At 38.9% G+C, this 24650-nt stretch overlaps 1 protein-coding gene across 9 annotated transcripts in view; it reads left to right on the top strand.

The window, feature by feature from the left end:
- Positions 1 to 24650, top strand: part of Lrrfip2 (LRR binding FLII interacting protein 2) — a 156660-nt gene that overhangs the window by 123798 nt on the left and 8212 nt on the right. For 5 of the 9 annotated variants that reach the window (XM_090351887.1, XM_090351894.1, XM_090351886.1 and 2 more), the window contains 5 exons: positions 6363 to 6455; positions 9702 to 9794; positions 14606 to 14707; positions 14970 to 15102; positions 17447 to 17496. In XM_090351887.1, coding sequence (XP_090208013.1) covers positions 6363 to 6455; positions 9702 to 9794; positions 14606 to 14707; positions 14970 to 15102; positions 17447 to 17496 — 471 coding nt within the window. The remainder of the gene's footprint in view (positions 1 to 6362; positions 6456 to 9701; positions 9795 to 14605; positions 14708 to 14969; positions 15103 to 17446; positions 17497 to 24650) is intronic. The other 4 variants (XM_090351890.1, XM_090351891.1, XM_090351892.1 and 1 more) reach the window with 2 other exon arrangements.

Here is a 24650-nt window from a genome sequence, read left to right as displayed (position 1 = left end):
GGTTGATAATGATGTCTCTGTAGCTTCATAGAGTCAAACCAATATACCATTCTGTTTATGGGGTCATGGTAATAGAAGAAACTGTATGTGTGGGGGTACAGAAGTCTCATGGGAACTCTGTGCCATCTACCTATTTTTTTCAATGAACTTAAAATTGCTTGTTAAAAGCATATTTTTAAAGTTTAGGATAAGAGGACTTGGATCTAGATAGGTAAAAACAAGGCCTCCAATTTTTTTTAAATTTAATTTTATTTATTTTGCTAGTCCTGGGGCTTCAACTCAGGGCCTGCGCACTGTCCTTGGACACTTTTTGCTGAAGTCCTGTGTTCTGCCACCTGTGCCACAGTGTTACTTCTGGCTTTTTCTGTGTGTGTGGTATGCAGGAATTGAACCCAGGGCTCTATGCATGCTAGCCAAGCACACTCCCACTAGGCCACACTCCTGGCCCCCTTCAATGTTTTTATGTTGGATCCATAGTAATCCATTGAAGAAGGCCACGATTTGGTGATTATTTTTGCATTCCATAGGTGATTTTTGAAGATTTTGAGCCATCATACTTTACTCTCTCTTATAGATTTTTTTTCTTTCTAGCAACACCTAGCCATTGATTTGAGTTGGCTTCAACCATGATCCCCCAATCTCTGCTTCTCAAATAGAAGCGGAGTCACTGTATCTGATTTCATTCTCCCCCCCCCATCTTGGGGGCTTTTACCAATCTTGGGGCTTTAACTCAGGACCTGGGCACTGTCCTTGGACACTTTTTGGATAAGGCTAGCACTCTGCCACTTGAGCCACAGTGCCACTTCCAGCTTTTTCTGTGTACATGATTCCAGGGAATTGAACCCAAGGGCTTCATGCATGCTAGCCGAGCACTGTGCCACTAGGCCATGCTCCTGGCCCCCTGATTACTCTTTTTAGAAATAGAATCAAGAGACTATTTTACACCTGAAGAGTTTGGACTGACTTCTTCATTTTACACATTCAGTCCCTGTTAAATTTCTGATAGCTTCAAAATGCTATACATGAGTTTTCTTTTTGTTTATATATTTATTTAATTGTATAATCAAAAGTGATCTACAAAGGGATATATGTAAGGTAAAGGTACATTTCTTTTCAAATATTGTTACCCTTTTGTTTTTCTCCCACTTTTCCTATCCCCTAACTCTTCCCCTCCCCCCAAATTGAAAAATCCATTTTCAACATTTTTTTTTTGGTCGGTTGTAGGACTTGAACTCTGGGCCTGGGCTTGTCCCTGAGCTCTTCATTTCAAGGCTACCACCTTATCCCTTGAGCCACAACGCTACTTTTTTTTTCTGGTGGTTAATTGGAGATAAGAGTCTCACATTCTATTCTTTAGTGCCCGGGCTGGCTTTGAACTGCACGATACTCATATCTCAGCCTCCTGAGTAACTAAGATTACAGGTGTGAGTCATCGTACCCAGCAACATATTGTCTTACAAGTATCACTGTTGCATTGGTTCACCCTGTGTTCTTTGTCTCAGCATTATGTTGTTCCATTTCCCCTTCCCCAAATCAGGTAAACATATATACAAGACACAGGATACTAAAATCAAATGCAGTGACAACAGGAGCTAAACCAAAGCTGGGAAAAAAGAAAAAAAATAAGTAGCATTATACAGCATTAAAAGCAACAACAACAAAGAAAAACCTCGTTTCCGTATCTTGGATCTCTTCCTTCCTTCCTTCCTTCCTTCCTTCCTTCCTTCCTTCCTTCCTTCCTTCCTTCTTTCTCCTTTTCTTCCTTTCTTCCTTTTTTTTTTTTCTTTTGTCAGTCCTAGGGCTTGGACTCAGGGCCTGGGCACTGACCTTGGACACTTTTGGTTCAAGGCTAGTGTTCTGTCACTTGAGTCACGCTCAAGGGCTCAAGGCTATACTCCCGGCCCTTGGAATTAATTTTGATTAGCATAATCTTATAAATAATTTGAGCTATTGTGATCCTCTGCCATGCCTACCCTAGACATATACTAAGTATTACAATTCATTCATTTTTGCCAGGCCCTTTGGTTGAAGTCAGGGCCTGGATACTGTCCCTGAGCTGCCTTTGTCCAAGGTGAGCATTCTACCACTTGAGCCATAGTACCACTTCTGGCTTTTTTGTTTTTTGGTACTAAGGAATCTAACCCAGGGTGTCATGCCGGCTAGGCAAGCACTATACCACTAATGTTGTTGTTGTTGTTTTAAATGGTTAAAATAAAATCAGAACTTGTCCTGATGGCATATACTATAATCTTAACACTCCAGATGGCAGAGGAAGGCAGATTATGAGTCTGAAGCCACCCTAAGCTACACAGTGAGACTTTGTCTATAAAATAAGTATAAATATGTAAGCAAATAAACAGTCAAACCGGGATCTAGATAAAACTATACTACTTTAAGATTAGATGCTGTTGTGGCTCAAGTGATAGAGTACTAGTTTTGAGCTGAAGAGCTCAGGGACAACGCCCTGATAAGAGTCTCAGGTTCTTTTGTGCCCGGGCTGGCTTTGAACCTTGATCCTCGAATCTCTGCCTCCTGAGTAGCTAGGATTATAGGCTTGAGTCACTGCCCCTGGCTTTATTTCCTCTTATACATAGTGGAATTTGAGCCTCGGTGTACAACATACTTAATAGTAATAATTTTTTAGAATGTGCTGAAACATCAAATGTTTGAATTCATGTGCTAAGAAGATATGAGTAGAGTGCATCTTAATCAATGCCACCCATTCTCTTGTTCTCCCGTTTCCCTCTTTTCATCCCTACCTACAAGTTCAATGCATTTTTGATATTCATATTGTCCATATCTGGCAGATGTGAGCCCCTCAATTATTATTATTTTTTAACTTTTTTTTTTTACCAGTCCTGGGGCTTGAACTCAGGATGTGAGTACTGTTCTTGGACTTTCTCAAGGCTAGAGCTCTACCACTTAAGCCATAACACCATTTCCAGCTTTTTCTATGTATATAGTACCGAGGAATCAAACCCAGATCTTCATGCATTCTAGGCAAGCACTCTTACCTCCAGGCCAAACTCCCAGCCAATTCTCAATTATTCTCAATTATTTTTGACCAGTAATTAATAGCTTTCTTGAGGATGTTTGTTGCTGGTCTCATCTTACCATTTTCTGCTTCAGACCTGGAATTGGTCATTTGTATAGGGAAGCCTTTCTCTTCTTAAAGCATTGTATGTGCCAGGGATATGCATTGTTGCTGACTTAGTCATGTTGTAGATCTTTTCAGTGGATATATCTAGGAATTCCTTTTTTTTTTTTTTGCTAGTCCTGGGCTTGAGCTCAGGGCCTGAGCACTGTCCTTGGACTTTCTCAAGGCTAGAGCTCTACTACTTGAGCCTCAGCACCACTTCCGGCTATTTTCTATATGTGTGGTACCAAGGAATCGAACCCGGGTCTTTGTTTATGCTAGGTAAGCTTTCTACCACTAGGCAAAACTCCCGGTTCCTAGGAAATACATATTTTTAATGACAAAATATTATTATAGATGCTGTTCCTGTTAGGACTCCAGTGATTTTACTTAACCTCTTCTGTGTTAAATATGCATCTTTTTTCTTTTTCTTTTTTTTCTTTTTCTGTTTTGCCAATCCTGGGGCTTAATCTCAGAGCCTGGGTACTGTCCCTGAGTTTTTTTTGCTTTTGCTTTTGTTCAAGGCTAGCACCCTACCACTTGAGCTACAGTGCCACTTCTGGGTTTTTTTTGTTGTTTTTTTTTCTGTGTATGTGGTACTGAGGAATTGAACAGGGCTTCATGCATTTTAGGCAAACACTCTACCATGAAGCCACATTCCCAGCCCTGCAAATTCTCTTTCCCACACTGTAATTCCTAGTTTTCAGAGTCACTAGGAATGATAGCAATTATATTCTATTCTCATTGCTCTTTTCTTAAAATAGTAATGCCAGGATTGGCATGAATATAACTAGGAACATAGGTTGAACGGGTTTGGTTTGTCTTTTTCCCCCTTACCACAACTATTGTTTAAAAAAGTTACTTGAAATAGTTTCTTTGTGCTTGTACCACTAACTAGATATATAGCTAGCTTTACTGTATTTATTTCCAGAATGTAGGAATTACTGTAAATTTTTATTTTGCTAAAAATTATACAATATAAATGTACATTTTAACCATTTTAAAGGGAATACTTCAGTAGTGCTAATCTGTGTCTTTATACTGTTGTGCATCCAATCTCTAAAAATTTTTATTTTTTAAAGCTAAGTCTAAGCTGTGCACTTATACCTATAATCTTGCTACTGAGGATCACAGTTCAAAGCCAGCCCAGGCAAGAAAGTCCATGAGGCTTTTAATCTCCAATTAGCCACCTAAAAGCTGGAAGTAGAGTTGTGGCTTATGTGGCAGAGCATTAGCCTTGGGAAAAAAAATGCCCAAGGTCAGTACCTAGGCACTGAACTGAAATCTCATGATTGGGACCAAAAATCCAAACCAAAACCAAACTAAGTTCTATCCTAAAAAAAAAAAAAAAGTTCACTATTTGTCCCTTTCCTCCTCCTCAATACCCTAGACTAGATAATCTACTTTTGGGGGGACGGTCCTGGCGGACTCCCAGGGGCTTTGGGGGGCTTTGTGCATGCTAGGCAACCGCTCTATGACTAGCCAGGCTAAACTCCTGGCCCTGGATATTACTTTTTTTTTTTTTTTTTTTTTTGCCAGCCGTGGGCTTGAGCTCAGGGCCTGAGCACTGTCCTTAGACTTTCTCAAGGCTAGAGCACTACCACTTGAGCCTCAGCACCACTTCCGGCTGTTTTCTATATATGTGGTACCGAGGAATTGAACCTGGGTCTTCGTGCATAGTAGGCAGGCACTCTACCACTACGCCAAACTCCCGGCCCCATATTTTACTTTTTGTCTATGAATTTGACTACTACAAGTACTTAATAATAGAATTACTTAATATTTGTCTTTCTGTGACTAGCTCATTTTACTTAGCATAATGTCCTTACCCATGTTGTAGCATGTGACAAGAATTCTTTCTTTTTCAAGGCTAAATAATATTTCAATATATATTAACTTTATTTATTTATTTATTTTTACTGTTTTTTCCTTGCTTGCATTTAGGGCCCTTTCTCTTTCCTTACCCCTTCTTCTCCCTCCCCCACCCCCACCTTTTTCTTAAGTCAGATTCAGGGCAGAGTTTGGCCTAGCATGCATGAAGACCCAGGTTCTATTCCTTGGTAACTATATATATTGAGAAAGCTCGAAGTGGTGTTGTGGCTCAAATGGTAAAGCGTTAGCCTTGAGAAAGCTCAAGGACGTGTGCCTAGACCCTGTGTTCAAGACCCAGGACTGATTTTTTAAAAAAATGGTAAATTGTCATGTATATATTTATTTTGTGCTGTCTTTTGCTATGCAAAAGCTTTCATTTTTATGTAATTTAACTTGTTGCCTCATTTCTTTGTTCTGCTTACAGAGTTTTGAGTCAGTTGAAATACTTTCCCTTATTCTTTGGCTACTCATTTTTTTAATTTTTTTTAAATTTTTTGTTGTGATTAATAGAAGGGTTACATTATATTCACCAGATAGAAGGTGCATAACTTCACAAACATTGATAACCTTTCTTATGACATGGTCCCCATTTCCCTCCCACCCTTGACCCACTTATCTTGATTTCCCCCTTCCCTATCCAATTTCAAATAACCAATTAAGCACATATAAAATATATCAGATAACAAGGTGAAATATTGTAACAATATGAGATAACTAAGGGCTGGCAAAAGAGATGAGAGATAACATAGTACATTAATGACAACAGTCACTCATTATATGGCTTTTGTTTCCTTCTCCTGGAGGTCCTTACATTTAGTGTCATACTATTTGGCCTGATGTCTCTAGATTTTGTTCTATTGTAAATCTGTGCTAGGAGAGCCCAAGGTTTCTACTGATAATGACAAATGAGGGAGACTATTGGGCCTATGAGTTTGTTTTCCTCTCTCCTGCCGTTTCTTTTTCTTTCTTTCTTTTTTTTTTTTTTTGTCCCTTTTTTTTGTCCTTTTTTGGGCTCAGGGCCTGAGCACTGGCCTTGGATTTTCTCAAGACTAGTGTTCTATGACTTGAGCCACAACAGTACTTTTGGCTTTTTTCTATGTATGTGGTACTGAGGAATTGAACCCCCGCCTTTGTGTATGCTAGGCAAGCACTCTACCACTAAGCCAAACTCCTGGCCCCTCCCCTGCTGTTTCTTATCTTCAGTATATGAGATGAAAACATTAGAATTTTCCTATTGAATGTTCAGTTTTAGGTTATTCTAATGCAGTGGTTTAGGCATATTTCTGAAAATCATTCTTGACCTTTGTGATATATTGCAAATATTGCTGTGTAAAAGATCTTATTTCTTTGACAGGAATTGGAAAGGCAGAAACACATGTGTAGTGTGCTGCAGCATAAGATGGATGAGCTTAAAGAAGGCCTTCGGCAAAGAGATGAACTTATTGAGGTATGTTTGTGAACTGTAGGAATACTTAGTTCTGAAAATAAATGAGTTGGATAGGATGAGGGTGTATGTCTTAGGAGAGGAAAGCTAAAGTACTGCAAATAGATTACTTTCATTCACATTTGGCTGTCTTAAAATTTTTCCAACATGAAATCTAAAGGAAGATTTACAAAATTTATACTTATAAAGCCAATGAACATTTCCTCCTTAAATAGTAGAAATTTTTATTCTAAACCCTTTCCTAAAGAAATCTTAGAATGTAGACCAAATAAAAAAATGTCAGAAAAGCATTATTTGAAGCCTAATGAACTTTGCTTTTGGGGACAATTCTGGAGAAGTAATGATCTGATTCTCAGGCAAAAACATTTCTGAAATACCAAGTAAGAGGTCCTGAGTGAAAACCATAACTGGTGTACACACATGCATGCACATGCATACATATTTCCCAAAAAAGAAACATTTTGGAGGTGCTATCTATAAAAGAAGAAATTGTTCAGGTCCATCCCCTGCATACAGAAGTTGCAGGTTTCTCCATGGAGGAACTCCATGTGCCACAATACTGGCAACTTCTTAGTAGGAAGGGGCACAGTCCAACAAGAACTTTGAAAGCATTTGTCCTTTGGCCCTATCCCTTTTTGTGTATGTGTTCTTTAAATATAGCTTTTCCTCTTCAAGTGTCTCATAGATAAGGGGTTCTGGGGTATCCTGCCCAGTGTCTAGTGTTGATTGTAGGTTAGGCCAGCTCTTAATGATCCAGGAGAGATAACACATATTGCTCACATTTCTGGTTACTCAGACTCTGGGCTTCCCCTCTCTCCATCCTACTCACTTTTCTTTCTTTCTCTTTCCCCTCACACTTGCCTTAATCTGTACCTGAAAATGACTTTGAAAAACACTTAGTAGAGGAAAAGAAATAAATGACGTGTGTGTGTGTGTGTGTGTGTGTGTGTGTGTGTGTGTGTGTGTGTGTGTATTTTCTATTCTTCCCCTTTCTCCTCCTCTTTGTGGGTTTCTTCCCCCCTCCCCCCTCCCCAGGGTTTGAACTCAGCCTGTGCTTTCTAGGCAGGTGCTATACCACATGAGTCATGCCTTCAACCCTTTTGCTTTATTTTTAAGATAAGGTCTTACATTTATTCTCAGTTGGACTTGTACCATGATCTTCCTATTTATACTTCTAGGGTAGCTGAGGTAATAGTAGTGTACCAGCATGCCTATGTTTTATTGTTGAGGTGGGGTCTTGTAAACATGTTGCCTAGGGGATGGTTTGGAACTACAATCTCTGCCTCCTGAGTAGCTAATAGGCATGGGCTACCATGCCCAACTATTTATGCCATTTTTTAGAAAAAATGAATATAATCAAAACTTGTGGTTTCTCACTGAAGGTGTAGATAAAATTAGGGATTTGTGAGATTACAAATGAATTAGTTCTCCTAATTTTTACATATTTATAGGGAACATATTATCCAGATAGATTTTGTATTCTTTTGCTATTTAATAACAATGTGAAATACTTTTACCTTTTTGTCCTTTTATTTTTTGGTGTCAGTTTACCAATCAGAATTAAGATATATACCTTCCCACTTTTATGATTTCAAAAATAATAAAAATGCTCTGAGGGGCCAGGAGTTTGGCCTAGTGGTAGAGTGCTTGCCTAGCATGCACAAAGACCCAGGTTCAATTCCTCGGTACCCCACATACATAGCAAAAAGCCAGAAGTGGTGCTGAGACTCAAGTGGTAGAGTGCTAGCCTTGAGAAAGTCCAAGGACAGTGCTCAAGCCTTGAGCTCAAGCCCAGGATTGGCCAAAAAAAAAAAAAAATGCTCTGAAAGCTGTACCTCAAATTCAATAGCTTATTTTAGACTTCCTTGGTTGACTGTTCTAGTTTTTCATTGTTAATTACATTTTAGAGGATAACAATGTTGTTTTGTATAATTTGTCACTGTTTTTTTTTTTTTAAGTCCAAGGTGCTATGTATGAATACTAAATTACAGTTTTAGGCTTTTTTGGTATACATTTAAAATGAATATCTTTCAGATGTTATTATCTATAATAACTAACAGCTTGAGTATGACAAATAATGCTTTTGGTTTTTAGAAGATTTGTATGGCAAGGCAGACAAAGTAATGTACTGGGAAGGAACGTATTACACAGGTATAAATTAATCATCATTACTTAATCAGAAGAGTACAGAACTACTTGATATTAAGTTCTAGTTTTTCCATAAAATAGTGTTTCCTTCGTAATTCATGACATTTTTGTTCCTACAGCTTCTGACAGAATCAAAAAGTTATCAAGCTGAGCTGTATACTTTATTTCTGCTTAAGAGAAATAAAATCAAAACTACTACTTCACTGTGGCAAAGGATCATTTGTTAATAAACAAATCTAAATTTCCTTCTAGAAATACAAGTTTTTTGTATTTAGAAAGGAAAAAAAGAAATATTCAACCACTGGGTTGGAGTTGAGGTTCACGTAATGCCAGCCAATGAGTGAAAGCTTCAGTTCAAGTCCTGGTCTCAGACATAAGAAAGAAAAGAAAAGAAAGCTATTAAAGGTTAAGAGCACACACAGGTCCAACTGTAAATAAATGTAAGACCTATCTTAAAGGTATGCCTGTTTACCACATAGCTGTGATTGGAGCAGTTATTCCCAGTTTCCGTATTCTGTCCTCTCCTGGCCTCTGTTCCCTTCCACACCTTTGTTTCTTTCTCTCTCCCTTTCTTCCCCTCTTCCCTCTCCTCCTTTTTAAATTTTTTTAAAATTTTGTTGTGAATCTAAGCACACATTCTATTAATGTGCCATGTCTTTTGGTCCACCTTTGCCAATTTTTATGATAGAGCAAGTCAAGAAGATTCAAATAGATATCACCTTTCCTTTAGTATGCCACTATTGTCCTTTCTGGTTGTCAATGACTTTCCCCTTTTTTAAGAGTTTTATCACCTTGGGCCAAGAGCATGGCCTAGTGTTAAGAATGCTTGCCTAGCATGCATGAAGCCCTGAGTTTGATTACTTGGTACCACATACACAGAAAAAGACGGAAATAGTGCTGGGGCTCATGTAGTAGAGCACTGGCCGTGAGTATGCCCACGGACAGTGCTCAAGCCCTGAGTTCAAGCCCCAGGACTGGCCAAAAAAAAAAAAAAAAAAAAGAAGAAGTTATCACCTTTAGTTTTGTTCTGCTTTTCTCCTCCTAACTTCCTCCCTGTTTTCTTTTGCTTTCAATTCCTTCTCCTCCCCTCTTCTTCTGCAGGAGAATCAGCATATGCAGCAGAAAGTAGACACACTGACCAAAGAGGTGTTTGACCTCCAGGAGACACTTCTTTGGAAAGATAAAAAAATTGGGGTATGAGATGAAATTGGGCTTTTGTTTGAAGCTTATTAATGAGGAATAGACCAATAAAATTTAACTCAGGGATTCCTAAAATTTTGTTGTTGAGTAAATAATGAATGGAAGAAAAAGATATTTTCATAGGAAAACCAGATGTTAAGCTGGGAAATAGTTTTTCTATCTGACAGGCCTTGTAAAACTTACAATAGGAACTTTTAAAAGAAGTTGCTTTTTATGACATAGGATGTAATCTATAGGCATTTAATTCAAATTAGGTGGATTTGATATTCTTACAAGAATTTGGATACAAAGCAAGAAATAAGAAATGGAGATGGGCAAAGAGTTATTAGTATCCTGTGAATCCTTGGTGAATAAAAAAGGAAGAGATTAAAAATCAGTTAATTATGGAAGTAGATAGGAAAGGAAGACTTGTCTTATGTTTGTGAACAGTTGGGCCGTCTCTTAATTACACCTCCAGAACTCCTCAAAGCGGAGGCCTACCTAAGGAAAATTTCTTCACTGCTATTTTGCTTAGCCTTGCAAGTAGATTCCAAGTAAACTGGAAGCTCAAAAACAATTTAGCAATTCAATTTACGTGGCCTGTGGCTGGCAGTTCCTTCTCTTGGCATGAGCTCTGTTCTGCAGTAGGGGATGTCCCTGGCCCTGAGTTCAAGCCCCTGGACTAGCACATACACAAAAAGGTTAAAATACAAAAGTACAAATACAGTTTGCTATCGTGGCTATTTTTTTTTTTTTTTTGGCATTGGGATTGAACCCAAGATGTTGCACTTGCTAGGCAAGCGCTTTGCCACTGAGCTATATCCCAGCCCTATTGTAGCTATTTTTAAGGGAAAAATTAATGGAGTTAAGTCATTTCCTATTACTATATGACTATCACCACCATCATCCATCTTAGGATGTTTTCATCTACAGTCAATACTCTATACCCATTGAACTGCTGTCACCCATTTCATTTCCTACCCCTGGTAGCTTTCTTTCTACTGTCTGAATCTATATGTCTGGTATTAATGGAATCATACAGTACAGTACAGTATATGACAGAATGAATCTTTTTTTTTTTTTTTTTTTTTTGGAGTCTGGGTCTTGCTTGTTAGCATAGAGTGGCCAAATTAAGTCCTGCTGCCTCAGCCTCTCAAGTGCTATGATTACAGGCAAGTGCCCCAATATTTGGTAGCTTCTCTTGATATTACCATTGACTACCTTATGTATCACTAACTTCATTTTTATGAATTGGGTTTAGTAACTTAATGAAGACGCATGTTCATTATTACCCAGTTAGAACTTTTTTCCATTCTTCTTCATTGAGATTAGTTTTATTTCTTCTAGCTCCACTGCGGTTCTCAAGTGCCTATGTGTAAAATAGGCCAGCATATACAGACTGGCTAAATCTGTTTATGCTCCAGTGCAATGGAGATTTAATCTGGTACTCAGAAGTTCAATGCAGTAGTTCAGCCCAATATGTTTGGATTTGTGTTGGTGGGGGAGCTGTATTGGATTTGAACTCAGACTTTGTGCTAAGCCCTTTTGCTTTACTTATTTTTTTGCTTTAGTTAATTTTTAAGATTATGATCTTGTATTTTCTCAGCTATTCTCTTTGATGCTTTGTGTGACAGACTTTTGCTACTCAGTCTTGCTTTCATTGATTAAGGTGGGGGTCTTAGAAACTTTTTAATCTGTTCTTGAAAACTGCCCTACTCCTTCTGATATCTGCTTCCTAACTAGGATAGCAGGGGTGAGCCACCATGCCCAGCTGGCTTCTTGATTATGTAATTTGAGGTTAGCTTAGGGAAAGGGAATTGTTTCTATTTCTACAAATATATACTTTTACCCTTAAAAAAAAATCTGTGGAAACAATTTGTTGCATGCAAACCCAAGGGGTAGTGATTATATGGTCAGGTAATACAGATCCAACATATATTTGGTCTAAATGTAAAATATTTCAGTAGTTTTTGAAGTTTTTGGTGAAATGGAAAAATATATAGGATATATTTTCCTTTCCCATGTATAATTATGGGAAGATAAAATTAAAAACTCTGAAAGAAAAAGGCTAGTACTATAAATGTGAAATGAGGAGCAAATGTCAAACATTTGCGAGAATTCCTAGTTCCAAATTGGTCTGTTCCTAAGAGGTCTTTTCTGTTTGGTAGTCTTCCTGTGGAGCATGTTAAGGTGATCACTCAGTTATATGTTGTGATGCATGGAACAACTATGCATGTAGACATACCTGTAACCAAGATTTCTAACTAACTCAACATCAATTAAAGTGGTAGTGTTGATTGCAAGTAGAACTGTGCTTAGTTCTTTTAATGTTTCACTTGTTGCTAATGAAATAGCTTCTGTGGTACTAGAAACTTGAATGATTAATTGCAGACTGACTTGAGACACACCACTTAGTTTGAATTTCCAAACTTTGTGGAAAGGAAATTAGATATTGACATTGCAGTTTGGATAAGTAAGGAGAAGACGTACTCACTCTAAAGACTACTTTTCCAGCCTCATCTGGGATGAAATTACATGAACAGAATGCAGTCTCAATGGGGCTGCGATAACTTCTTTTCAGACTTTGCTACTTACTATGACTTTGGACAAAAAACAAACAGCCCTCTCTGAGCCTTAATTTTCTGTTCTTTAAAATGAAGCTAAGACAAGGATACTTCAGAATATGTAAGGGTGATGTTTTACATATAAAATAATGAATAATGGAGAAATTGTATTTATATAAAATAGTACCTTCCAATAGTAGTTGCTACCATTGTGTGTCAATGTAGTTGCTGACCATCACTTTTTTATTTCTAATTTGGCTGCAAAATAGGATTATCATGAATTTTTAAAGTTTCCCAATATTCAGCCATCAATAAGCAGTTGACCCACTTTAAAACTCACAATTTGCAATAAAAGTTATCTGTTGTAATTTTTTGGGTTATGGGGATGCTGTTAGAAAATATTTAGGAGCCAGAAGTTTGGCATAGTAATAGAGAGCTTGCCTAGCTTGCATGAAGACCCAGGTTCAGTTCCTTGGTATCACATACATAGAAAAAGCCAGAAAAAGTGCACTGTGGCTCAAGTGGTAGAACTCCAGCCTTGAGGAAGCCTAAGGGCATTGCTCAGGCCCCGAGTTCAAGTTCTGGGACTAGGAAAAAAAAAGTAGAGAAAAGAAAGCCTTTTGAGGTTTAGTACAGACTATTTATTATAGTAATGTCTTAAAGTTTGGTTATTTTATTACATAGTATAACTTTGATTTATTATTGGTGACCCAAGTGTGTTCCTGCTTCTGCACTATCCTTCCAAGTTGACAGTTGGGATTTAAGCAAAAGTGGGTAATGCCCAGTAAAGACACTAGACTGCTTTTCCTGAACTCCTCTGTTTGTCTTAGACACTGCCACTAGTGCTTTATCTGAGTGTTCCACTGAGCCTCCACCTGGGGGTTGGGGGGTGCTGCAGTTATCCCTTTCCATTTTTCATATGAGGAAATTGAGGCTCTGGTAAGATACTCAAGTGCAGGAACCCAAAATCATGATTTTTTGAAACTCTCTACCCTGCCATGTATTGCTTTTTATTTTTATTGTTTTGTTGGTCACAGATACTAGGCAGTATCCCTGAGCTTTTTTCCTCAAGGTTAGCACGCTGTCACTTTTTACCACAGCTCCACTTCTGGTTTTTGAGTAGTTAATTAGAGGCAAGAGTATTTCCCCCAGCTGGTTTCAAACTGTGATCCTCAGATTTTAACCTCCTTTGAAGCTAGGATTATAGCCATGAGTCATCAATTCCTGGCTTGTTTTTATATTTTGAAAGCAATTTAAAAAAAAAAACACAATGAGTCTTACTTGTATTAGTTAAATTAACAAAAAAATGTTTTAGAATTCTTTTGAATGTTTTGTCATTAAAAAAAAAATCATAAGCTAAGTCGGATGTGTTGGCTTATGCCTGTCATCCTTTCTACTCAGGAGGCTGAGATCTAAAGATTGCAGCTCAAATCCAGCCCAAGCACTAAAGACCTAGAAACTCTTATCTCCAATTAACCACTAGAAAATGGGAAGTGGTGCTGTAGCTCAAGAGGTAGGGCGGTAACCTGGAGCTAAAGAACTCAGGGACAGTGCCCACGCCCAGAGTCCAAGCCCTATGACCACCCCCCCACCCCCCACCCCAAAAATAAATAAAATGGCTAGTAATTCAAGTAAAATATTTCTGAATTGTTTTTCAAGCCATTTTTAAATCCTTTAAAAAAAGTATACTAGGGCCAGGAGTTTGGCCTAGTGGTAGAGTGCTTGCCTAGCATGCACAAAGACCTGGGTTCAATTCCTTGCTAACACAGAAGTGGTGCTGAGCCTCAAGTGGTAGAGCTCTAGCCTTGAGAAAATCAGTGCTCAGGCCCTGAGCTCAAGCCCAGGACTGGGGGTGGGGGGAAAAAAGTATACTTTTGAATATCAATTGTTTTAGTTAAATACAAGAAATACTATTTTACCAGATGAAAATGTACTGAAGAGATCAGTAAGGAAAATTTAACTTGTGCTGTTGTCTTCATTTTCCTTTTCTTGTTTTCTTGACCATTGACTGTAAAAGGAAGATTAGTTTTGATGTTTGATGTGAGAAGCATGTTTTGCCAAATTTATGCATGAGAACTAGTTTCTACTAGGACTCTGTGAAAGCTGTGTATCTGTAAACTATCCTTCCTCTGTCTGCTTGTTCCAAACTCCTTAACTGCTCTCTTGCTTCATAGACTTTTAACTTTGCTTATTTGAATTAGTTACCTTTCACTTGCTCTTTATCTGTGCTATTCTTTCCGTTGCTACCCTGCCTAAAACCAGGCCCTAGAGAAACAGAGAGAACATATTGCCTGCCTTAGGAATGAGCGAGATGGGCTCAGAGAGGAGCTGGCTGATTTGCAGAAGACAGTGAACACAGCAGAGGTATGTTTAGCTTGGTTCTGGTGCTCCAGCACTCACTGCTATGCTGTTTTCTTTCCTTCCTTCCCAGTATCTTTGGTTACTTGAATCCAAAAGCAATTTTGGTTAGAGGAATAAGTTATTTCCTCCTCAAAGGTATAATCCATGTAATTAATCCTAAGTAGGTTTTACCTATGGCACTTACACATTCTTACAGTGTTATCTCTCAGAATATACTGCGTTAGTGTGGACCACCTTTGTCTGATAGTTGTTTTCTTTCCTGCAGAAACATGGCTTAGTTATAATCCCTGATGGAACTCCCAACGGTGATGTTGATCATGAACCCATGGTTGGTGCCATTGCTGTTGTGTCTCAGGAAGCCGCTCAGGTCTTGGAATCAGCAGGAGAAGGTCCACTAGGTAAAATACTGTTGCTCCTTTATTTTGGATTAATCTTGTTAGGCTTCCAGCTTATTCATATCCCATCTTGGAAAATAAAAGCAGGGTAAGGGGCCATTTGGGACGTGTCTAGATCCATAACAGGATCAGAATCTGGGCATGTTTTGTCAGACATTCTTTACCTTGGGAAACTAGCATTTAAGTCACTGTCAGGCTTTTGTTTAGCCACAAAAGCTTCTGGACTAAAGTACTGTAGATGCAAACACATTGCCTTTCTCTTAAAGCTGGAGTCAGCTTTTGCATCTCAAGGCCATTGGACAGGCAGGAGATTTATTAGTATGTTTTTAGTTTCTTCTTCCTGGAACATCTGGTTCTGTGTTCCACTGTTTTATCTCAGGGTTGTTCAACCCTTTGCCTACCACATTTCTTCTTCCTCCCTCTCCCTCCCTCTCTCTCTCTCTCTCTCCCTCTCTCTCTCTCTCTCTCTCTCTCTCTCTCTCTCTCTCTCTCTCTCTCTCTCTCTCTCTCTCTGTCTCTGTCTCTGTCTCTGTCTCTGTCTCTGTCTCTGTCTCTGTCTCTTTTTTTCCAGGTTCTGGGCACTGTCCTTGAATTCTTTTATTCAAGGCTAGTACTCTACCACTTGAAGGCACAGGTCTATTTGTGGTTTGCTGGTGGTTAATAAGAGTCTCACAGACTTTCCTGCCCAGGCTAGCTTTGAATCATGATGCTCTGATCTCAGCCTCTTGAGTAGTTAAGATTACAGGCATGAGCCACCAGTGCCTGGCTCAACCAAATTTTTTAATCCAAGAAATAGACAATTGAGAAGACAGGTATTAGAAGATACGACATGTAAATCAGGGTTTTTAAACCTCTTGCAAGGCCTCTGAAATATGATGCTTTGCTGGGCACTGCAATCTCATATTTATAATCTTACTACTTGGGGCTGAGATCTGAGGATCAGTGTTTGAAGCCAGCTTAGGCAGGAAAATCCATGAGATCCTTATCTCCTACTAACTCCCCAAAAAGCTGACAGAGCTTTGGTTCAAGTTGTAGACTGACTATAAAAGTTTAGGAACAGTACCAAGGCTCTGAGTTCAAGCCTCAGGACTGACACAACAAAAATGTATGATTTCTTCAAGAATCTTACGATATCTCTCTCCAGGAAAACACAGAGACCTGTTCATTGCACTTATTAAGAATCCTATTCTACAGGAAGAAATTTAGCTCAGATAATATTGTAGCATGAGCTCACTTTTAGTTATTGGAGTGGGGATGTGTTTTCCCCTTTCCATCATTCTGTTCTAGTGTATTCACAGGTTTTCTACAGGGAGAGCTGGGAAAGAGAGAGGTATGGGTGGCAACAGACACCTCAGGTGTCTGCCTGTCTGTTTGGAAGGCTGAGGAAATCAGAATATTGGTCATGAGCAGGTCAGCCACGTGTTAGTTACTTCTTTAAGCAAATTATGAGTCTTCCCTCATTCCAGGAGGACCATTCTAATGCCTGCTAGGGGAAAAGCAACCCTATCTACCAGCTCCAGAGCCCTGGTGACTGCATCCCAGTTTCAGACTTGCTGTATGATGTCCCATCTTATAGTTTGTCTCCTTTCCTCTGCCCACCAGTTTTTGTGAGGCTTTGCTTTCTTCCACCATTGTGCTCCTTTGCTACCTTTCCTCACACTCCCACTCTTACACCATCATCTTCCCTGTATTTGATTATCTCTCATGCTAAAGGCTTAAATCTTTATAGCAGATCCTGGTCCTGATCTTTATGTCCAGATCCTGGTGAAAGTTTGAAAAATGGTTTTCCTTCCTTCCTTCCTTCCTTCCTTCCTTCCTTCCTTCCTTCCTTCCTTCCTTTCTTTCTTTCTTTCTTTCTTTCTTTCTTTCTTTCTTTCTTTCTTTCTTTCTTTCTTTCTTTCTCTTTCCTTTTTTTTTTTTTGGCAGTCCTGGGGCTTGAATTCAGGGTTTGGGCTTTATCTCTGAGCCTCTCTGTACTTAAGGCTCGCACTCTACCACTTGAACCACAGTGCCACTTCCAGCCTTTTCTGTGTATGTGGTACTGAGGAATCAAACCCAAGGCTTCATGCATGCTAGGCAAGCACTCTACCACTAATACACATTCTCAATCCACATGGTTCCTTTTTGTACTTTAGTTTGTTTTACTTTGGGAACAAGTATATTTTTTGCCCTGATGAAAACCAGTGTATGGCAGTATGTTTAAGATAATTAAATGCTCTTTTATAACATAATTAAAACCTTTAGTTTTTTTCATGTTGAGATCTATAATTACCAGATTATATTTGATATGTATGAACTTGAAAGAGCTTCTAGTTCACAGATTTCACCATTAAAAATTTTGTTTTAGATGTAAGGCTACGAAAACTTGCTGGAGAAAAGGAAGAGCTACTATCACAGGTAAAACATTCCTCTTAATGAATGTATTAGTTTTATTTTAGTTATTTATATTGTAAAACATTAATTAAAATGTATATTAGAAATTAGAATATCTAAGTTACTACCTTTATTTACAGGATATAAAGGTGTTTCATATTTTATGTCTTTATTTTTTTTTAAAACATTATGGTGCACACTTTAATGAGTTACTGTGTTTTCCAAATCTTGTGAAGATGACCACATGTTCTGTCTGACACTCTTTTCCCCCCTCTTTCCCTTGTGTGTATCTTTGTCTTTCTTGATTCTAGGGCTTGAACTTAGGCCTTTCTTGCTCTTAGGCAGGAGTTATGCCTCTTGAGGCATAGTCCCCATTTTTATGTCTTCATTTATTTTAAATAGGGTCTTGTATGATGAGTGTCCAGAATTTGGCCTGGATTGTAATCTGCCTATTTATACTTTTCATGCAGCTGGGATAAAAGATGCACATTACCACATCCAGCTGCTGATTGAGACAGACATGTGTTTATGCTTGGAATGCCCATGAACTGCAATCCTCCTAGTCTTCCTCCCCCTAATAACTAGGGTTTACAAGCATAAGCCATTTGTCTTCACTCTTGACCACTTCTATCCAGTTATTTTTCTGTCTCTGGTATGTACTCTCTTCACGTAACATGCTTACATTGCTTCATGGTGGTTTGGTTTTAAACACTGAAATTCCTTTGTGATAGATGAGTCTCTGCTATACACATGCATATTTCCCATTCCCATAGCCTGTTAACATTTAATCTGTTTATGTCATCAGCTCTGAATGCTGCTTACTGGGAGATATGTTACATTCTAGTACTGCCTTTTATATCCTTCACAACTATTTGTTTCCTCTGCAGTTAATGTTACAGTTTTTTTTTCTCTTCCTATGATGTGTCTAGTTTTAGGTTTTTTAAATCATTTATTCACTTTTAAACTGTAGCTTAAACCCACCTTCTTGGTGCATCATATTTCTCTCAGAAGATCGTCTTGATACATGTTAGAGCAAATGATTCAACTCATTTTGAACTAATGACACATCCTTTCCATTCAGGGATGTAATTACCCTTCATAAGCATGCGGGGACTTCGTCTGCCTGTGATTTGGATTGGGAATCCTTTTCCCAGTCTCTCTTACTTTCTTCCTTCTTTTTATTTTGATTTAATCTTCAAGTAGCTTCTTGAGGAAAGTGTTTTTAGGCTGTTTGTTTTACATGATCTTTCAGGCCTAAAAGTATCTTTTTCCCTCTTACTTAATTACTAGCTTAAATGGATTTCTGGGTTGCAATTTTCCTTCAGATTTAAAAAAAGACTTTCTTGTCTTTTGTCTTTTAGTGTGGTTGTTGAGTATGCTGAGGGAAATCGGAAATTTGATCTTTATATGTGGCACATTTTCCCCCTACTTCTGAACGCTTGTATCCTGTCCCCCCCCTCCCTTCCTCCCTCCCTCCTTCCTCCCTCTCTCCCTCCCTCCCTCCTTCCTCCCTCTCTCCCCTCCTTCCCCCTTCCCCACCAGTCCTTGGGGCTTAAATTCGGGGCCTGGGCATTGGGCTTTCTCAAGGCTAGTGCTCTACCACTTGAGACACAACACCACTCCTGGCTTTTTCTCTGTGTGTATGGTACTGAGGAATTAAACCCAAGGCTTCATGCATGGTAGGTGAGCACTATTCTTAATGTTTTGAAACCTCACGTTGATGTGTTTTGAAGTTCTTTTCATGACACTGGATCCCTGTCAATTCTAGAAACTCCTGTTCTGAGGAAATTTCTTGACTAATTAGTTTTCTCCATTACTCCTCTTCAACCATTCAACACATGTTGAGTCATATTCCATTGTTTAACAGGTAATATTTTTGTCACTGGGATATTTAAGTGAATAAATCAATTAAAAAATTCCTGCCCCAGTAGACCTTATATCCTAGTAAAAAGAGATTTGAGACAATGAACAACAATCATTAAATAGTAAATCATAATGTTAAAAGGTTGCATGAATATGTTTATTCTGTGTACTTCTCTAGCTACATTTAGCCATGTAGTCGTGGGCATATAGTAAATACTTTTATCAAGCATTTGTCATGAGGTAAGGGAATGAAGAATAAATAGGAGAGTGCTGATAGTGGTGGACCTAGAAATTACACTGGGGGATTGAGAGACCATCTGGGGGAGAACATCAAGGACAATGGGAAGAAGATAGATTAGTGCATTAGAAGGGCTAGTGGATTTGAAGAATGTTAGAGTTAAGACCTGGAAGGGGAGTAGGTTTGAAGAATGTTAGAGTTAAGACCTGGAAAAAATGAGCTGGAAGGATTATGGTTCGATAGAGGATAAATGGACCGTTATAGAGTATGGCTATCTAATGTTGAGCTCTAATATATGACTATGGGCATGAGAGGCTTGAGAGCAAGAAGTGGTAGAGATGACAAGATAAGTGTTAAGGAGATGTAGAAACTCAGCGGTTCTGGGAAAAAGCTTTCACTTAGGTGTATAAGTAAATTTCCAGGAATTAAGAATAGGGTTAAGGGCATGGTGAGTCAGGAAAGAGTGGGGTAACAAAGGTGTGGGATGGTGGCAAAATGAGAAGTTTGTTTATGTGATTTGAAGAGTTGAAATTAAGAACAGAGACTTCTGAGAAGGATGGAGGGAGAATAGTTCAGCACAGCAAGGGGATACTTGGTTTCTAGGAGGCTGTACAAAATGAAAATAGCAGTGCAGGGTAAGGTTTCAGCAGCAACAAGTTTCTGTGAGTGTGTTGTGGTTAGAGGGCCCTCAAGCAAGAGGCTGCGGAATGGGTTTGCTGATGGAGAGCTAATTCTAGTGGAATTAGCAGTGGAATCATGTGTGACATGGCGGGAAGTTAGGAAGTGAATGTTAGGGGTTATTAATGTTACAAGGCCTTGTGAGGAAGAGTGCAGGAGAGGAAGGATGACCCTTTTAGATTAGGAGGAATGAAGGAGGTGATAACCTTTGATTCCCTCAAGACAGATAGCAGTGACAGCCCACAAATGTTGAAAGGGCAAGAGGTCTTGAGAAGCATGAATTTAGTTTCAGTTTAGCGCAATGCCTGGTTTTCTCTTGATCTTTGTTAATGGAGCTAGGGACAGTTCAGAAAGCCACGTACATTTCCAGTTAACTGTATATAGAATGTTTTCTGTATACAAAGAGGGCTTTTCTAAAACGAAACAAAAATTTCTTGCTGCTCTTAAACTTTTTAATAAAAGTTATAAAAATAACCCAAGTGATGTATTATTTCATACACACATAATTAATGTCTTTTGGGGGGGGTTAGTTGTGGGGCTTGAACTCTGCACATTGTTCCTGAGCTCTTCAGCTCAAAGCTACCGCCCTACCCCATGAGCCACAGTACCACTTACAGTTTTCTAGTGGTTCAATGGATTTAAGAGTTTCATGGACTTCAGTGCCTGGGCTGGCTTTGAACTGCAATCCTTAGATCTCAGCCTCCTGAGTAGCTAGGCTTACAGGCGTGAGCCACATGCCCAGCTTTTTTTTTTTTTTTCTTTTTTTCATTATTTAGAGAATATTAGTTTCTGTAATCAAACCCATGTAGATAAGACCTTACATATTTAATTCAGTGTGTTTACCCCTGTACAAATGAAAAAAATTAAGTTTAACATTTCTAGACCAATATGGCTATTAATTTCTGTACAATGCCAACTCAACACGATAAACTGGGTAAACCAGTCCTGGGGCATGAACTCAGGGCCTGAGCACTGTCCTTGAGCTTTCTCAAGGGTGGCTCTACCCCTTGAGTCACAGCACCACTTCTGGTTTTTTTTCCTTTGTATGTCGTGCCAATGAATCAAACCTAGGGCTTCATGCATGCTAGGCACGTACTCTACCATTAGGCCACACTCCTGGCCCCTGAATGTCTACTTTTATTGGAAAATCTGGCTCTGGGTTTACTTCTCTTCATGTTTGTTCAAATGATCTTGAACAAATACGATTTATCCAGGTATCCCACTGCTGGCATCTAGGAAAGTAGTTTTTAATTAGCATGTCTTTTTTTTTTTTTTTTTTTTTTTTTTTTTTGCCAGTCCTGGGCTGGGCTTGAGCTCAGGGCCTGAGCACTGTCCTTGGACTTTCTCAAGGCTAGAGCTCTACCACTTGAGCCTCAGCACCATTTCGGGCTTTTTTCTATGTATGTGGTACCAAGGAATCGAACCCGGGTCTTCGTGCATGCTAGGCAAGCACTTTAACCACTAGGCCAAACTCCCGGCCCCTAATTAGCATGTCTTAACTGTACAAATTCCTTGTATATATAATGCACCTACATACAATATACTTTGTTTAAATTTAGCTTATCCTTCTTTCCTGTCCCCCTTTTTTCATATATTTTTTATTGTAATTAAAAGAAGGGTTATATGATATTTGCCAGATAGAAGGTGCATTAATTCACATGCATTGATATACTTTCTCATGTCTTGGTCCCCATTTCCCTCCCCCCACCCCCACCCCTCATCTTGTTTTCCCCCCTTCCCTATCCAATTTCAAATAACCAAATATGCATTTATCCAATATATCATATAACAAAGAATATATCAGATAACAAAGAAATACTGTAACAATATGAGATAACCAAGGGACAGCAAAAGAGATGAGAGATAACATAGTAGTACATTAAGGACAACAATCACTCATTATATGGCTTTTGTTTTTATATCCAAGAGGTCCTTTCATTTAGCGTCATACTGTATGGCCTTATGTATCTAGGTTTTGCTCTATTGCAAATCTCTCCTAGGAGAACCCAAGGTTTCTACTGATTATGACGAATGAGGGAAACCATTGAGCCTATGTTCTTGAACATAGGCTTACTTCACTTAATATGATTTTTTTCTAAGTCTTTCCATTTCCTTACAAATGAGGCGATGTCACTCTTTCTGACAGCAGCATAGAGTTCCATTGTGTATAAATACCACATCTTGTTGTTCCACTCATCAACTGAGGGACATCTGGGTTGGTTCCATATCTTTGCTATGGTAAATAGTGCTGCAATGAACATCGTTGTGCTAGTGGGTTTAGTATGTCCTTGTTTCTGGACGGTTGGGTAAATACCAAGTAGTGGAATTGCTGGGTCATAGGGGAGCTCTATGTTTAGTCTTTTGAGGAACTGCCATACCGCTTTCCATAGTGGTTGAACGAGTTTGCACTCCCACCAACAGTGTAGTAGTGATCCCTCCTGGCCACATCACCTCTAGCATCTGTTGTTATTAGATTTTTTGATCCTGGCCATTCTAACTGGAGTGAGGTAGAATCTTAGAGTTGTTTTGATTTGCATTTCTTTTATGACCAGAGATGTGGAGCATTTCTTCATGTGTCTATAGGCCATTCTAGTTTCTTCTTCAGAGAAGACTCTTTAAGTCTTTGGCCCATCTTTTAATGGGATGGTTGTTACTTTGGAGATTAGTTTTGGAGTGATTCAATTTTTTGAGCTGTTGATATATTTTAGATATGAGGCCTTTGTCTGTTGTATGGTTAGTGAAGATCTTCCATTCTATAGGCTTCCTATTTAATTTACTAGCTATGTCCTTTGCCCTACAGAAGCTCTGCAGTTTAATGCAGTCCCACTTATCCAGCCTTTCTCTGATTTGTTGTGTTTCTTGGTCCTTATTGAGAAAGTTTTAACTTGTGCCAAGGAGACCTAGTGTGTCTCCTATTCCTTCTTGTAAAGTTTTCAGTGTGTCAGCTTTTACCTCGAGGTCTTTGATCCATTTGGAGTTAATTCTAGTGCAGGGTGACAGAGAAGGATCCAGCTTTTGTTTTCTGCAGGTGCTTAACCAGTTCTGCCAGCACCACTTGTTGAAAAGGCTGTCTTTCTTCCATTCTATGTTTTTGGCTCCCTTGTCAAAGATTAGGTGGCCATAGGTCTGTGGTTTAATATCTGGGTCCTCAGTTCTATTCCATTGGTCTTCAGGCCTATTCTTGTGCCAGTACCAAGCTGTTTTGATTATTATAGTTCTGTAATAGAGTCTAAAGTTTGGTATTGAAATTCCTCCTGTGCTGTTCTTTCTGCTAAAAAGTGTTTTTGGTATTATTCCATATGACATTTTGGATTGCCTCTTCTATTCCTTTAAAGAATGACATTGGGCTATTGATGGGTATTGTGCTGAATTTGTAGATAGCCCTTGGCAAGATTGTCATTTTCACGAGGTTGATTCTTCCAATCCAGGAGCATGGGAGGTTTTTCCATTTTCTTAGTTCTGCTTTAATTTCCTTTTTCAGGGTTTTAAAGTTTTCATCAAAAAGGTGCATTACATTCTTAGTTAAGATAATTCCTAGGTACTTTATTTTCTTTGGGGCTATTGCAAAAGGAGTTGCTGTCCTGATTGTTGCCTCATTCCTCTCACTGTTGGCGTAGAGGAAGGCAGTTGATTTTTGTTACCTTTCCAAAGTTTTAAATCAGCTCAAGGAGTTGGGAGTGGAGTCTATAGGATTATTTAAATACAGAATCATGTCATCTGCAAAGAGGGAGAGTTTCACTTCCCCTTTCCCTATTTGGATCCCCTTTATGCTTGCTTCTTGCCTTATTGCTCTGGCTAGGAATTCTAATACTGTGCTAAAGAGGAGTGGAAAGAGTGCCCTACCCCTTTTAAAACATTTTAAAGACATCATTATTATACTTTTTCTAAAAATTCCTTTTGTAGCCAGACGTGGTGGCTCATGCCTGTAATCCTAGCTACTCAGGAGGCTGAGATCTGAGAATCAAGGTTCAAAGCCAGCCCGGGCACAAAAGGACCTGAGACTCTTATCTCCAGTTAACCACTAGAAAAGTGGAGCTTGGCTCAAGAGCTGAAGAGCTGAAGAGCTCAGGGACAGTGTTCCACCCATGACCCACCAAAAGAAAAAAAAAATCCTTTTGCTGGTACCAGAGATAGAACTCAGAACCTTAAGCTCACTTTCTTGCTCACAGCTTGCTTTCTGCCCCCAGCCTGGCTTTTTGCTGCTTAGTTGGAGATGGAGACTTATGGCCCTTTATGTGTAGCTGGTTTCAAACCATGAGTCTCCGGGTGCAGTCCTCCTGAGTAAGTAGGATTACAAGCATGAACCCCCAGTGCTTCGATCATTATTTTCATACATGCTTATAAAGCATTTTGATCACATTTATCTTCAGTTGTTCTCTTCTTTCTCACGGGACAAAAA

The sequence above is a fragment of the Megascapheus bottae genome, chromosome 18, assembly GCF_031878675.1.
Source record: "Megascapheus bottae isolate mThoBot1 chromosome 18, mThoBot2.hap1, whole genome shotgun sequence".
In the NCBI taxonomy this organism is placed as follows: domain Eukaryota; kingdom Metazoa; phylum Chordata; class Mammalia; order Rodentia; family Geomyidae; genus Megascapheus; species Megascapheus bottae.
This window is presented reverse-complemented; position numbering and strand designations above follow the sequence as displayed.